This window comes from Sturnira hondurensis, unplaced genomic scaffold (genome assembly GCF_014824575.4).
Source record: "Sturnira hondurensis isolate 20B ecotype Veracruz unplaced genomic scaffold, ASM1482457v3 Scaffold0008196, whole genome shotgun sequence".
In the NCBI taxonomy this organism is placed as follows: domain Eukaryota; kingdom Metazoa; phylum Chordata; class Mammalia; order Chiroptera; family Phyllostomidae; genus Sturnira; species Sturnira hondurensis.
Genome location: NW_028080827.1, coordinates 5578989 through 5596234, shown reverse-complemented (window position 1 = coordinate 5596234; position 17246 = coordinate 5578989). Strand labels below are relative to the sequence as shown.

General features: G+C 35.4%; 1 protein-coding gene across 4 annotated transcripts in view; it reads left to right on the top strand.

The window, feature by feature from the left end:
• The window catches only part of GABPB1 (GA binding protein transcription factor subunit beta 1), a 61150-nt gene that overhangs the window by 33259 nt on the left and 10645 nt on the right, over window positions 1–17246 (top strand). For 3 of the 4 annotated variants that reach the window (XM_037054615.1, XM_037054617.1, XM_037054618.1), the window contains exons 3-7: window positions 2685–2852; window positions 4645–4839; window positions 5911–6022; window positions 6393–6506; window positions 16029–16214. In XM_037054615.1, the coding sequence (XP_036910510.1) occupies window positions 2685–2852; window positions 4645–4839; window positions 5911–6022; window positions 6393–6506; window positions 16029–16214 (775 nt within the window). The remainder of the gene's footprint in view (window positions 1–2684; window positions 2853–4644; window positions 4840–5910; window positions 6023–6392; window positions 6507–16028; window positions 16215–17246) is intronic. The other variant, XM_037054616.1, reaches the window with a different exon arrangement.

Below are 17246 nucleotides of genomic sequence, written 5' to 3'. Positions count from 1 at the left end.
AAAATTTATAAACTAAAGAGATAGAGGGGGTGGGGAACCCATCCAGAATGCAGCACAGAAAGCTGTCAGGAGTCATGAAGACCAGTGTGAGGAAGTCTAACATGTATCTAATCATTAAACCATAATAAGAGTGAGAATAGGGATGAAATAATTTTAAGACATGATATCTAAGATTTTTCCAGGACTGATGAGAGATGGCAGCTCATAGATTGAAGCAGCCCATCAGATCTCCACAGGATCAATGAAAAATCCCTGTCTAGATACATCATAGTGGTACCGTACGTAGTACGTCAAGACAATAGGATAATAGGTAAGGAATTCCCATGGCAGTGATAAAAAGACAAGACAAAGAAGAATGGGAAAATGATTTGATATGCTACTTTACCGAAGAGAAAGTTCAAATGACCAATACACATGAGAAGATGCTCAGCTACATTAGCTGAGTAAGTGTAGTCAGGTAAATGCAAACTAAAAAAATGAAATGTCATTGTATGTCCACCAGATTAGCCAGTAAAAAAAAAAGTCTAGCGGTACCAAGCAGTGGTGAAGGGATGTGTCAATTGATATAAACATTTTGGGGGACAGTTTGGCAGTACCTAGTAAATTCAAACATGTGCACATCTTTGGATATTGAACTTCTAAAAACATTTCCAAGAAAAACTCTTTTTTAAAAAAGATTTTATTTATTTATTTTTTAGAGGGGGAGGGAAGGAGAGAGGGAGAGAAATAACAATGTATGGTTGCCTCTCGTGCATCCCCCGCCAGGAACCGGGAACTGGCCTGCAACCCAGGCATGTGCCCTGCCTGGGAATTGAACCGAGATCGTGTGGTTTGCAGGCCTGCGCTCAATCCACTGAGCTACACCAGCCAGGGCCCAAGAAAAACTCTTGTTCATGTATTTGAGACATGTATGAGGCTGTTTTTAGCAGCAGCATTATTCATATAAACAAAAAATGTAAATAACCCAAATGTTCATCAGTAGATTGGTTAAATTAATTATGGCCTATTCATTCAGTAGACTATTATAGAGCAGAGAAAATTAGTGAACCACACATAAATTCACCAATGTTAGTAAATCTCATGAATATACTGTTAAAAGAAGGCAAGTCAGAGAAATACATGGAGTATGATTCTGTTTAAACAAAGTTCAAAATAGGCAAAACCAAAGTTATTATTTAGGGATATATAAGTGATTAAAAAAAACAAAGTAAAGCAATGTTTATAACAAAATTCAAAACAGTAATTACCTCTGGGGCTGTGGAAGGGGAGTGGCATATGGGAAGATTTTTGAATTGTTGGCAGTGTTTTATTTTTGGATTATGATGATATTTCATGACAGTGTGTTATATATATATTTTTTCTTTGTATTATTAACCAAAAAGGTAAGGTCTCAAGAAGAAAAATATGCAAAGTAAACCCTATGATTACATTGAGCAGTACCCAGGGTTGCTAAATGGGCCATTGAAATAATTAAAGATTAGAATTTATGAGTATACAGAGGGTCAGTTACATTAGAAAAATATTCCAATGTATGGAGAAAAGAAAGGACTGTTAGAGAATCTTCTTTGATCTTTTAGACCTTCCCTGAAAAATACAAGGCTTTTATTGATAATAAAATAATTATTCCCAGAGTGAATGACTTCTGTTTTCGCCATATGTTGAGAGCACATGCCTCACTTTGTATTATGACTCTTTTACTTGTGGTGTGACTTCAGGCAAATTGGTAACCTCTTTTACTTAAGTTCTTTTACTGCCAAATGAGGATAATAATAGTACCTGTGTTACGAGATTAGATGATAACATGTATAAAGGCCTTAGAATAGTGCTTGCCATGGAAAGTGCTTAAACAAAAGCCTTACTTGATATTATTACAGTAGAGGTCTTAGCAAACTACATGTTCTAATGAACTGTGTTGGTTCTTTGGGACGGCAGTGCCTTGGTAATTAGACTTTCTATGTCTCTAGATGCACGTGATATAGTTCTAATTTTCACATATTAAAGGTTTGCCTCTGTTAAGGCTCTCCTTCACTCACATTAGTGCTTCCCTGTGTTTTGTGGATTTCGTGTTAGTGTGGCACTAGGATCACATGGAACCAGTTTGCAGAGAACCAGGCTCCGCTTCGTTTCTGTCCTGACTGGCCTTTGGCAAGCACACCTCAGATCAGATTTTTCTCATGAAAAATGACTGTGTGAACTGCTTTAAAAATATCACTGATGTATTTAATTAACCTACTTTTAAGTCCTACAAAACAAGTTAATATAAAAATGTACGTTATTACATTTACTTGATATGAATTTCATAGGTGAAAAGAAATTTTCTTTGGTTGGTATGAGGAAAAGATTCCAATACATACTTTGAAAATTTTCTCAAACCCTAGTTGTCTCTAATTCCTGATGAAATTAATTTTGTTTAGGCTATTTTTTCTGATTAAAAAATAACAAAGAAAGCAAATTTGAGTTAAATGAATTACTGGCTTTTCCTCTTTACTGAGAAGTGTGTGGGAGTTCTCGAAGGCCTCTATGAAGAGAATGTCATAAAGCATAAATCATTTCCTTTGAGTTTTGAGTTACTGTGTAAACAAATTAATTTGTTTGCTATATAAATAGAAAATATAAAACAGAAAGAAGTAATAGGAGTGCCTCAAATGTGACTATGAATGTGGATTTCTTTTCTTGTGGTGTAGCTGGGCACTTCTCCGCTCCACCTGGCAGCACAGTACGGGCATTACTCCACCACAGAAGTGCTGCTCCGAGCTGGCGTAAGTAGGGATGCCAGGACCAAAGTGGACCGAACGCCACTGCACATGGCGGCTTCTGAGGGCCATGCCAGCATAGTAGAGGTTTTGCTTAAGGTACGTGTTCTCTATTTTTGTACTTTGCTTTTGAAAGTAAACCTTCAAAGGCTTAATGGTTTTATAAGGAGTCAAAGGAAACTAGTTTTATTGAACTTCTACTTTTATTCCCTCATGTTATTAAATTTTTTGTGTGTAAGTATATCAAATGGAAATTACCTTAATGTTTTTCTTTGCTGGAATAAAAACAGTTCTTGGTATATTCTTATTTAGGTCAAACAGCAGATTTTCTTAGACCTTGATCTCCGCATTGGTGAGGGACTATAGTTTTGTCTTACTTAACACAGTTAAAATGCTCATGAGAAAGGATTATTAGGCTTGGATAGTTAACTAACAAACAAATAATGCAATTGGGGATTTTTCTTTAATTATTTAAGTGCGAAAGAGAAAATTCTGAAACTGAGAATGGTAGATTTAGATATTCTTAATCCTTTTTATTCCAGCTTCTAGATCAGTGATTTTTAACTGGTATGCTACAAGAAATTTTTAAAACATGCAATACTTGACTATCCAGCTTCTAGATCAGTGATTTTTAACTGGTATGCTACAAGAAATTTTTAAAACATGCAATACTTGACTATTTAGTCAGGGGCACTGACCACTTTTTCCTTAGATTGTCAGATTTAAAAATGACAACAGGTGACACAACAGTAGCCACCTGTTGTGAATGTCCTGTCTTGAACTGTAAATATATAGGTCATATAATAGAGTTGTATCTTAGTGGTCGTGTCACATAATAAGATTGTGTCTGATTGGTCGTTCTTGGTACCAGAAATCCTTATATACAAGTATAGGTACCTGATTTTTTTTTAAAGTCACTTTGGAGCAGAAAGGGTAGGTAATTATTATTTTTTGTAAATCTATCAAAATTATATTGTTTATTGTCAGATTGGCAAAAAATATATGTTCTTTGGTGTGCAACAGAATTTTGGTAGTTAAATTAAGCCATAAGATGAAAAAGGTTGACAATTTCCACTCTAGATCACCCTCTCCGAAAGAAATATAGTGTAAGCCACAAATGCGAATCATACTTGCAGGTACATTTTCTGTTTGCAATCCTAAAAGAAGTAAAAAGTGATTTTATTTTATTTTTTAATTAATTTATTTTAATTGTTGTTCAAGTACAGTTTTCCGTCTTTTACTCCCATCCCAGCCCACCCCAGTAAAAAGTAAATTTAATATAATATTTTATTTAACCCAGTAATACAAAAATATTATTGTTCTACATGAAGTTAATGTAAAAATTATTAATGAGATATTTTACATCCTTGTTTTGGTGTTAAGTCTTTGAATTCCAGTGTGTTTTTACACACACAGCACACCTCTGTTTGGACTAGCCATATTTCAAGTGCTTAGCCATGTGTGTCTAGTGACTACCGTATTGGACCTCTAGGTGGCTCCCTTTACATTCTTTATATTGCCCTGGTTTTGAAAGCAAAGGGTATTTTTGTGTAAACAAGGAACTAAAATTAAAAAGGATTTGGAATGCTCATGGTTTTCCTTCGCTTCTTAATCTGTCCTAGCCCTTCATGCTCATAGCTGGGTGATTGAGAAGGTAACTGCTGCACTTCTAAGAAATTAGAAGGAAAGTGTTTAGGGAAGTCGTGATGATAGAATACTGGTTAAGTGACAGATGTGTGGTGATCCTGTAGCATGTAGATTATTCAACACACACAAAAATGGTCATCATGTTAGTAGCAAGTTTTTAAAAGTGTAATGTCTAGTGTTTTCATTTCAGGAATTTTTAATATTTCATATTTTTGAGATATCTTATTTTGAAATGTTTTTATAGCATGGTGCTGATGTCAATGCGAAGGACATGTTAAAGATGACCGCTCTGCATTGGGCCACAGAACACAATCATCAAGAGGTGGTGGAGCTTTTAATCAAATATGGTGCTGATGTACACACGCAAAGTAAATTTTGTAAAACTGCATTTGATATTTCAATAGACAATGGGAATGAAGATTTAGCAGAGATATTACAGGTAACTTTCACTTTTACTTTAAGAACATAAACAAAAGGATCTCTGTTTTGTAGATGATTTGAACTATTTAGTTTGTAGCCTTTCATTTAGACTTAGTTATTTTGAATAGGCCATTTTCTCTTTCACTTTCTCTTTATTCATTACTGTTCATTTTTGTGATTGTAAGATTATAGTGTTTGCGTGTAACATTAGAAGATTAGATAAAGTGATTACTTTCTGTGTTAAGTTCCTGAATTCTCCTTCTAGACATTTTATTCAATTAATTATTTTTGTTTCATACCATAGGGCTTTGGATACCATATGGTGTGTCAAAGTCTGTTATACTTTTACTGAAAAAATGTTTTTTAGCAACCATAATAATGTCCCCTGAGTGAATGATGTAGTCTTTATCATTCTGATTTGTTTTTTATATTTTTCATCATCCTCAGAAAAATCTGTTTGTGAGCATGCTTTTATTTATGGCTCTGGGGCAAGTTTTTCTAATAGCCAACATTACTTCTCTTTTCTTCAGCCAGACAACATTTTGATGTAAATTATCTTCTTTACTTACTGCCTCTTCTTGCGTATCTTCTTTGTTATGCTTCCCAATAGAACTTTTCTCTATGACCATCTGAAGATATTAAGAAAAATTAATTTTCTCAGGACTCTTCTAACTCATTCATTCTCAAGAGTACAGTTTGGGAGTTAGGGTTGAAGAGGTAGAACGATTAATTGGGAAGGGCAAGCCTTATATATGTAGTGTTGTAGATTGCTGAATATAGGAGAGGAAAGAATTTGATCTAAATAATTTAATTTGTAGTCACAGAACAGCAGCAAATCTTTCAGCTGTGTGCTCTAAGAGCCTTTCAGACCATTTCTCCACTCATGGGATTGTGCTGCTTTACATAATGGAACTTAGGGTAGACATTCATACGTTTGGGTTACCACTCTACTCTCAGGAGACCACAAATAAAGATACCCATTTGTATTTATGATTCTTCTTAAATTACAGAATGTTCCTTTATACGTTGAAAGCCTGTGGTATATGTTCTGGTTGTGAGTCTGAAAACAGTGTGGTGGTTTGTCCCCCAGATTGCTATGCAGAACCAAATCAACACAAACCCAGAGAGTCCTGACACTGTGACGATACATGCTGCAACGCCGCAGTTCATCATCGGACCTGGAGGGGTGGTCAACCTAACAGGTCTGGTACCTTCAGAAAGTGCGTGCAAGTTGTTGGGTAGTGAGATGCATATAGGATAGCTGTTGGGATTTTAAGCTTTAGTACATGCTCATCCTTTTAAGAAAGGACAGTTGAAGAATGAGGATTAGAATATTTCAGCTACTTGGTTTTCTTTGGTATAATTGGCAAAAAAGGAAAAATTTGTGAGAAAACTAAAGAAAGGTGATATTGCAAAACATACTGCAATATTATCTTTTAAAACCTAATGCTATCCAAGCTTGTTTTTCACAAAACTAATATTGCCAAGCTTCACTTAAGAGTCAAATATAGCAAAACAGAATATCAGATTAAGTTTTTTAAAAATTCAAATCTGTTTTCCCTTTTCTCACAGATGAAACGGGTGTATCTGCTGTTCAGTTTGGAAACTCCTCCACATCAGTATTAGCTACGTTAGCTGCCTTAGCTGAAGCGTCTGCTCCCTTGTCCAATTCTTCAGAAACTCCAGGTTAGAAAAGCAAGTCACGTGTATACATTATACGGGTTGGAGATTCGGGAGGTGACAGAAAAGGCCGCGGCAGGCAGGGCTGAGATGATGGCCTCCTGGGGAGAGTGCGGCAGGGCAGGGGCATCCGCTGCTCAGCTCTAACCGTGTGGAGTTGCATGCTCAGTGTTAACCAGATTCTGCTTTTTCATGAGAAGCTAAAAACCTGGATTTTCAAAGAATATTAAATCTCACCAGTTAATTAAAATTTAATTAAAATTAAAAAACAAATCTGTGTGCTTCACAGAAAACATGTCTGTGTACCCAAGTTGGCCTTTGTTTTACTAGTCTGTGACTTTTTGTATAAAGTATGTAGATACATATACAATATAGAAATTGGTTGTCTTGCACAACTTTTATTTTTATCATTCCTGTTAGCATGACAGAAAATCTTAATGACTGACGCAACTAGGAAATAGCATACCAAAACCACTATTGGGGATGACAGACAGTATTAATAGCTGGTTTAGGTAAAGTTTTCTTTAATACTTAACCAAAATAGTGTTTGCTATTATTATTATGTAAGCAAAATGTTTTTTTAATTGGGGAGTTAAAAAATCCACAAAATTATTCTTATTACTATAGTTTAAACCATTGTTTGGACTAATGCTTATAAAATTAAAAATATTTTGATGTCATTCATTATTTAAATTAGTTTTTTCCTGAAGTGTGATCAATAATAATAACAACATGAACAACAACAACAGTTCATTGAATGCTGTCTGTGTGTGCTGTGCACCGTGGTAAATTCTTTACCTAAGGATCTCATGTAATCCTGCCCAAAAAGCTTGAAGGCAGACATTACTGGATTTGATTCTTTAAAGTGCTGTTGACTGAAAGATGTATTTTTTTCAGGGGAGAAAACCTACCTCTCTCTCTTGTCTTTGTCTTTCGCTCTCTTTTTCTACAAATGAGTGATAATAAACATTTATCTGTTCTCTAGCTTCTTTAGCATCATAGTCAATGCTTGAAACTAAGCCTTTTATGTCTTCATGTTCTTCTGAACCACACGTGACTGTTACAGTTCTGGGCATCATCATACTGACCTGCTGCTTTTATAGCCTGTTCCTAGATCTCTTTAGCGTCTTTGGAATTACATAAGCATATCAAAGAAAATAACGTCATTGTTGGTTTTTATTTGGTTAAACTTGTACATTTTGTCTTTATTTAAAGTATATATCTGAAAATTGAAAGTCAGCTGGAAGGTTTGACATTTAGATCTTGTGCTCCCTGAGTTGGTCATACCAACTTCTCTGACTTATATCTTGAAAAATGTTATGTGTGGTCTAGTCTGAGAGAATTAGTAATTTTACTAGATTTTTATTGCGTGTGACAGTGTTCTATGGGCACAGTGATTTTTTGTTTCAGTGCTGTGTATCATAGTGGAATCTTTTTGAAGATACTTTAAGAACTAGAGTTCAAGTTCAGGTGAGTACATTGGGACTAGTGTGAACACCTCAGCCGAGGTGCATAATCAGATAAATTTACATATGCTCAGGCAAATTATTTATCTGCCTCTTGTCTCTCCAGTTTCTTTTAACAACAGTTGCCAGAGTCATCCTCATTTTAGCAATATTTATATATTTTTTTCCAAGAACATCTTAAGATATGGAAAATAAAGTAATGCTCCCATTTTATAGATAATGAAACTGAGGATTGTGAAGGTTAAATAATTTTGCCCAAAGTACCATAGCTATTAAGAGGTAAAAAGAGGTGCTCAGCATCTAATTCCCAAGTTGTGTGTCTGTGATTGCTATAATATACTGTCTCCTCTGTGCAGTTTACTTTGTGGTGATCAGTAGACTGGTCCCTTCTGGAATGTTTATAGATTAGTTTGTGGTAGAAATAAATATTTGTGTGACTATCATTTTGCCTTATATCACTGTTCTGACTCTTACTTCTGAGGTGTGTTTGTTGAAACAGACTTGAAATAAATGTTCTGCTCCTACTTAGTCCTTACTATTTTTTAATTTTTATTTTAAAAATTTTATTGTATTTTTTCCCATTACCATTTAGTCCCTTATATCCCCCTCCTCTGCAATTACCCCACTGTTGTCCATGTCTGTGAGTCCTCTTTTGCCCTTTTTAAATGATTGAAGACCCAAATATAAAAACTATCAGTATACTAATTGGTACTGCTCACATTCTTTACTTTTACCAGCTAAGTAGTACACTAAGCACTTCTGGATACCAAACAGCCAAAATGTAGCAGCAGATAATGGCATTTGAGATGGAGGCTGACTGGCTGACTGACATGGTCTATAAAGAGAGGGAAGGCCCTTGTAATAGTCTAGGGTACCACCCACTTCACTCTGGAACTGTGGCTTTAAATAGCACTTTCATGATTACAGTAGGGCCATCTTTCACATGTAAAACAAATCTATTTTTCGTTTTGTTTGACCTAGTCCCATTTTATTTTATTTTTTCGTTTAATCTTCATCGTACTTTTTCCATTACCATAATGTTAGTCTAATGGGAACCTCATAAAGTACATCAGTCTATTATAATGCTTTCATTGTGACACCAAATGATATTACTGTCTTTTCTTGATATTACAGGCAAATGTAGCTATAAGTTATTAATGCTTGATGATTAGATTATCTCATTGAATTGCATTTTTATTACTGTTTTTTTATGTAAATAATTTCAATTTTATTCTTTCCACATAAACCTTTATTTTTCGAGGTATTTAACTTATTTAAATTTTTAAGTCTCCATGCATAGTTCTTTCATGATTCTTTATCTATTTAAGAGAAGTATAGAAAAGTAATTTAGTAAATCTCAATATACTCTGAAGAGCTTGTTGCTAATTTTCATTTTTAATAAATGACTGGTTTTGTTGGGAATTACGTATTTCAGTTTTTGAACATGGTAGGCCTGTGTTACTGTGCAGAGTTGTGTTAAATAATCATTTGCTTTACCTTTAAAGCAAATAAATCATTTGCTTTATTTGTTAAATAATCATTTTGCTTTAAGGAAAGGGTTCTAATCATTTGTTAGAACCCTACCAAGGGTTCTAACACGTTTGCCTCAGTTTTGCTGCAATGGATTCTGATCGAGTAGGTTTGGGATGGGGCCCTCACATCTGTATTTCTAACAGGTGGTTCTGATGGCACACCAAAGTTTGACCAACATTTTTTCATTTTTATATGTAATTTGCTATTTATTCAATTGCTTGTGAGGTGCATAGATGAATCTCTACTAAGGAAAAGATGTGGGAGTGAATAATGGCTTTCTTAGTAGCTTTAATACTTAAATATATCTAGGTGCTTGCTACTTAATGTTTTTAGGAATTGAGTAATTAAGGAGAGGACTTCAGGTAATTAGGATATAATTAAAACAAAAATGTGACACTGATTATGAAGACCAAGTTTTTCTTACTGAAATGAAAAGAATGTTATGTTGAGTACTTTTAAAATAAAACAGTAGAAGTTATTCACGGCCAGCAATCTATAGATGTACTAAGGGTTTGCCTATCTTTAACTTTGCCCGTATTTATATATACTGTTATCTAACACATTGATTTTTGTTCAAAAAGATTAGAAAAATGTTTTGAATATTTAATTTATTTACTGTTAGAGGATAAGGGAGAAAGGAAGGGAGGGAGGGAAACATTAATGTGCTGCGAGAGATACATGAATCAGTTGCCTCTCGCACGCCCCCAGGTGAGGACATAACCAGCAACCCAGGCATGTACCCTGACTGGGAATTGGACTGGAGACCTTTCGGTTTGCAGGCTGGTGCTCAATCCACTGAGCCACACCAGCCATGACTAGAAAAATGTTTTAGATTATGGGAATTTCTATGAAATTATATATCTAACAGATGCTGATCAGTGAGCACTGATAAAATGGTGGTTTAAAGAAAATTAATACTACCTCTTTATTAAAAAACGAATTGATTCAGGTTACTAAGTGTAGTTACCTACTTAAACTAATGGAATGTGTGTCTTTTAGTTACCTCTAAATTAAGTAGCTATCTACTGTATTTGCTGGAAGCTCACACTGTCAAGCTCAATAATTTTAGAAATTATACTTATTTTTTGACTGATATTTCATTTTCTTGTACCATATTAGTAGTCTGATCTGCAGTCTAGTTTTGGCTTCTTCTTCTTTTTTCTTTAGTATTTTGATTCTTTTGCTTTATTTGATTTGGTGTGGTAGGTACCTAGCCAGTTAAGAGATTTAGCATCTGAAAATAGTGTGTAAATTCTGTGTGTGTAGGCACAATTGAACATTTCTTTTGACTGGCAAGATTTGCAGAGGCTCTGTTAAAGTATACTTTTTTTCTCCCTCCTTATGCTTTCATTTCATTCGTTTTGGAAAAAATGCGTGTATTTCTGAAACATTTGAAGTGTTCTCATAGTATATTTTCTTGTGCATGGAACTGAAGGGATTAAATTTATGACGGCTGATCTCTTTATTTTTGACCAGCCTATTTTTTTTAAAGGCACCCGAGCATGTATTCTTTTTTTTTTTTTTTTTTTTTTTTTAAATATTTTATTTATTTATNTGTAGGCACAATTGAACATTTCTTTTGACTGGCAAGATTTGCAGAGGCTCTGTTAAAGTATACTTTTTTTCTCCCTCCTTATGCTTTCATTTCATTCGTTTTGGAAAAAACGCGTGTATTTCTGAAACATTTGAAGTGTTCTCATAGTATATTTTCTTGTGCACGGAACTGAAGGGATTAAATTTATGACGGCTGATCTCTCTATTTTTGACCAGCCTATTTTTTTTAAAGGCACCCGAGCATGTATTCTATGCTAAGTTCTAAGTCTACCATTGGCAGAAACACAATTTTGACCTAATTGGGATTCACTCTTGTTCCCTGCCATTTCTTCCTGTATTTTTTCCAGAGCCATCAAAACTTACAAATGCCTACAGTTACTATATACACCAAGGAGGTTTTTATTTCCTTACAGGTTTGAAGTATTTCCTAGGTTTGAAGTATTTCCTAGTATTTCCTAGTATTTCCAGGTTTGAAATACCTTCCAGGTATTTCCTATTTGCAAAATCAAAACTCCAGGAAACTCACAACCTTACTGCCTTTTTTCCTGCCTTAAAACACATGAAAAAATGTACAAATAATAAAAATTTATGGAGGGGATACATCAGGTTTTGTGTTAAAGGAATAACACAAAACTGTTCTTGTGCTAAAATTTCCAATTATGGTTTATAAACAGGTATTCATTTACAATGAGAAAAGTGTTATTTAGTCATTCATTGAACAGTTTTTTTGTTGAATGCTTCTTATGGCCTGGGTAGTCTGCTAGGTGCCAGAGAGAAAATGGCAAACAATCAGGTACAGTCCCAGCTGTTCTGGAACTTGGTAGTCTTCTGGTAGAACGAGATAATGAACAGTTATTCACCAGCTAAATAATGGTGATTAGTGCTGTGTATAAAGAATACAGGGTTTTAACCTAGTCTGGTGGATTAAAGGCTCTTCCCAGAGGAAGAGACATTTGTAGATTAGATTAGAATTTGTGAAGCAAAAATTGGGGAAAAAACAATTTAGGAAGAGGGACACGTGGAGCTTTTGAGGTAGGAAAGAGCTTGTGATTTCAGAGGACTAAAAGGCGACAGAGGCTGAGCCCAGTGGGTATGAGAGAAACTCACATTGATTGAAGGTTAAGGTTATACAGGACTTTTTAAAGGATTACTTTGTCAGGCTCTGGAAGGGAGTTTGGTTAGGAGTCTAGTGCAGTGAGCCAGGGAAGAGATAATGGTAACATGGATTAGGATTTGGCAAAGAGATAATGAGAAATGAATAGCTTTGCAAGTTATTTGAAATAGAGAATCAGAAATTATAATTGGTTAGATATAGGCCTTATATCTGCAATGAGGTTGTCTGGTCCTTTTAAAATAAACTTATAAAACACTATGGCTCTAGCCTATAGTCCTGTATTGATTTAGCTTTGCTTGGCCTAATTCTTCCTTGTGGCCTACTGATATAATCTGTTGATTAAATAGATGTCTATGATCAACCTTCTACCATTTGTTAATAAGGTTGTCTATCCAGATGTGTAATGTGTCCGCCGTGGCTGTCTCCCCCCTTTCTCCTAATAGTAAAATTTGAGTCAGGTCTCCTTTGCACATAGTTCTTATGTCTATTCCTAAAACAGAGCAATAAAAACATACTGGCCTTATGGAATAAGTTTCATAAGATTGTTTTGTTTTCAGTTTCAATTGCAGGCATAATACCTTTGAAAATCTTTTAATAAAGTTTATTTTATTGTTGAAATACAGAATTTTCAGTCTTTTCAAACATCTTAAAGACAGTTTTTCCCTGTCTTATTGTAATGTTTTGTATACATATGTGTGTGTATATATATATGTATTTAATAACACTTTAAAATTTTTTAGGCTTTTTCTTTATTCTTACATGTTTCAACAGCTGACTGATTATTGGGTGTTCTTAGAGTTTCTTGGGGGCACTTTGTCTTCTTATGTAGTTGGTTTCCTATAATTATTTCTTAAACTCCTTACCATAGCACAGGTTAAAAAGAAAGCCTTTTAGATGAAAGGCAAGGACTCCATCATTTTAATGGCTGTCATTGCAGGTAGTGCAAAGATGAAAGTTCTGGAGTTGTACCTTGATAGTGTGTGATCTCAGAAATTTATTACGTAGGATTGATTATACCTTAAAATATTCACTACTTGTAGTTAACATTCAATCAGAGTGAACACTTCTTTTTCATATGGATATTTTTTAAAAATCAAAGCCATAGTTCATGTGTTTGAAAACCTCAGTAGTTTTATTGAACATATTACTGTTTTATGCTCTACATTTTATTTTATAATTATCTTCCTGAAATTTTCTTAAGTGCATGATAATAAAGCCCAATTATAGTTTAAGACAAACAAACATGAGAGAACTCAAAACAGGAGGCTGTTCACCTTTTGAGTATTCTCTTCTGCATTTGGTATTGTGACCGTGATCAGCGAACAAAACGGTAGTAGTTGCAGCCAGGCCTGTTGCCACGAATGCGTCCTCGGAAACTAGGGTCCTGGTACTTAACCTTGTCTTTGAAAAAAAGTTGGTCTATGTAGGACCTCTCTCAGTCTTTAGTAAATCCTGTGGTCATTGGTATCCATGATGTGCTGCTGGGAGTTGGTAGCAACTTAGCATGTTTCAGAGCAAGTGTGTGTCTGAATGGTTGTACTTGAGGAGAGAATGATTTTTTTAAATTAAATTTTTGGTAAAGTGTTGCCTCATATAACACATTAAAACATGTTTAGAAATAGTTATGTCATTTCTTTTTTCAGGACTAATTATATTAAAACACTTTTTATTGAGAGTTTTCAAACCCATAGGAAAGTTGGAGGATGAACTCTTTCAACTGTAATCCTATGACTGTAACAGCCTGTATCTCAAGAATTCGGACAGCCCTGTACATACTCACATCTCCATTCTATTTCCTAAAAGCATCAACAGTAGTTTAGTAGCTTTACTGACATACGGTCCGTAATTCAAGTTTCCCCAGTTGTTCCCAATATGTCCTTTAAATGCTGCTTTTTCATTCAGGAGCCAATCAAAGTTCACACATTGTATTTGGTTATTGTGTTTCTTTCATCTCCCCCAGTCTAGGACAGTCCTGTTGCCTCCATTGTCCTTCATGACATGGAAATCTTTGTAGAGGCCAGGCCAACAGTCTGCAGGGTCACCCACATTCTGGATTCATGTGTTTCTTAATCATTAGATCCAAGCCAGCATTTCCAGGAAGAACATGGTGATACTTTGTAATGTCCCATTGCGCCACGTCAGAGGGCACGTAATGTCAGGCTATCCTGTAGTGACTGCTGGGGAGAGCGGGGAGTGCCAGGTCTTTTGGGGCCCATTTCCCCCTTTCTAACCAATATTAGTTGTCAGTGTAACACCCTGAGAGCGTTAAAATGTCTTGTTTTTTCAAAAGATTTCACTAGTGTTTTTAACATCCAATAGGATGATAAATGACAATTTGGGGGTGTTACAATAATAATTGTTCTTAACTTTGTTAGATGTTATTCTTCTATCAGGAAGAGCTTTCCTCTTTCTCCCGTTCTCTCCTTTTTCATTAGGTATTACCATAGATAAATGGATTTTTAAAATTCAGTGTGTTATGGTTTATTGCTGTCCTTCCTTTGATGCTGTTTTATTGAAGCATACAGGAGAGCGTACAGATCATCAAACGTGCACCGNCACTAGTGTTTTTAACATCCAATCGGATGATAAATGACAATTTGGGGGTGTTACAATAATAATTGTTCTTACTTTGTTAGATGTTATTCTTCTATCAGGAAGAGCTTTCCTCTTTCTCCCGTTCTCTCCTTTTTCATTAGGTATTACCATAGATAAATGGATTTTTAAAATTCAGTGTGTTATGGTTTATTGCTGTCCTTCCTTTGATGCTGTTTTATTGAAGCATACAGGAGAGCGTACAGATCATCAAACGTGCACCGTGATTACGCACCACACAGTGATCGCTCCTGTGTGTATAATCAGCGTTCAGTTCATGAGTGGAAAGTGCACAGTGTGTCTTTTGTGTCTGATTTATATACCACTCAGCCTGGTTTTTTGTCAGATTTGTGTTTTGTGCTCTGTCACACAAATTGCTGTGTCGTTTCCAGTGTATAATCTGCTACAGCTTACTTATTCATTCTACTTTTGATGGATATCTGCTTTGTTTCAAGTTTCTGACTATTTTAAGTAAAACTGCGATGAATGCATGTTCCTGTGTCTGTCTTTTGGGGATCGGTAGTTGGTCATAGGATCGCTTATAGGAAAAGATTTTGGCAGAGTTAACTTGTGATTTCTTTACCCAATGACAGGGGGACTGTTTTCAGATGCTAGAATATTCTCTGAGCCTCTCATAAAATACTAAGAGCATAATTTTGCATTTTACCAATGTAAATGTTAATATATATTAATATAATATCTTGTAGTATATCATGTTATATTACTATAACATTATAGTATGTATTATATAAATATTATATTATTCATACAGTACTAGATCTCCATGCCATTTATTATCAAGGCGATCCTGCTCACATAATCCAAAAAGAGAATACTGTTTATTCTGGCTACCTGAAAAATACAAATTTTCATGTTTCATTGGATATAGAAATGTTTATCAACTCATGTTAATGTAAATGCGGTATAACCACATATAAAATTATCTTTAGGACTGGAATTTTATTTAAGCAGATATAAACTTTGTCATATTTGTGACCTTAGGAGATCTTAAAATTTTGTACCTCATGTAACTAAGAGAAATTGTTTATTTTAACACGCACATGCGTGAATAGTTGGAACTCACTTACTGTAAATTGTGGGACTTGTAGTCAGTAATGTTTACATGGGTGTGTGCAGCACCGCTGGGCAGTAAAGTTTAAAGCCAAAAGGAAAGAAGCAGGGAAAGCGAAAGTACTAAGCAGTAAAGAAACTTCTATTTATATTTTTATATATACTCATTGATTTTCACATGTATGTATTTTTTTCCAGTAGTGGCTACGGAGGAAGTAGTTACTGCAGAGTCTGTGGATGGTGCAATTCAGCAAGTAGTTAGTTCAGGAGGTCAGCAAGTCATCACAATAGTCACAGATGGAATTCAGCTTGGGAATTTGCACTCCATTCCAACCAGCGGGATCGGTCAGCCCATCATTGTGACCATGCCAGATGGACAACAAGGTTGGTCGTAGGCACTTATGTGAAATTTGTGTTTACTCTCAATTTGTAGGATACTGTGATGTGGTTTTCAGAGCATTTATTTTTGCCTTAAATTATATTTTTGTAGCCCTTTGCAACAAATGTAATTTTAAAATTAGCTTGTTTTTTCTGAGTATATACCAGGTAGAAAGAAGAATTGGCCCCAAAACATTCTGGTTGGAAAATGAGCTTAAATAAGTCATGCATAGTCAGTGTTGGACAGTGTTGGCCTAATTTCCTAGGCCATTTAATACAATTCAGATATCGTGAGCTTTTTAAAATACCATGTAAGAAAAGGCTACTTATTTTATTTTATTTTAATTGTTCAAGTACAGTTTTCTGCCTTTTACTCCCATCCCAACCGACCCCCTCCAGCCCTCCTTACCTCCCAGAAAAGGCTACTTGTAAAAAGTTGGACTTAAGACTTGTAATAGGAATGTGGTGGCAACTTTTAGCAGCTTTGTTGATAATTTTCCCTTCTTGGAAACCACAGAGAGCAATACAATGAATGAAACAGCCCCAACTACATTTTCAGCAAATCTAAAAAGCTGAGAAAACCACAAAACTTCATACTTTAAGTGCTGCCCAAGACATCTAAGACCATTACACCCAGGGCAAGAGAACTGTCAAAAAACCCACAACGGTACATCGAGAAAAGGGCTGAGCTCAGAAATCAGCAATAAATATACATTCCCAGCAAGACAAGGCCCAGACTGAATAGGAAGTGTGGCAAACAGGGCTAAGATGGAATAGGGCGTCAGTAGTGGAGGAAGCAGAAAGAGAAGGTGCAGAAAGTTCCTAGCTGAGCAAGCATCACCCTGCCTCCAGTCCCTGAAAATAAAAAGTTATGCACACACATAACCTTTTAGAAAATGACCAAGGTAGCAGAGAGTGTGGGTCTTCATGGCCAGTGAAGGAATTACAGAAAGGAAGGGCTGGAGGTAGAAGGGCTCCCGAGGCGTGTTTGGTTCAGAGGTAGAGGTGTGGTGCTGCAGGGAAGGCTTTGTCTCCGTG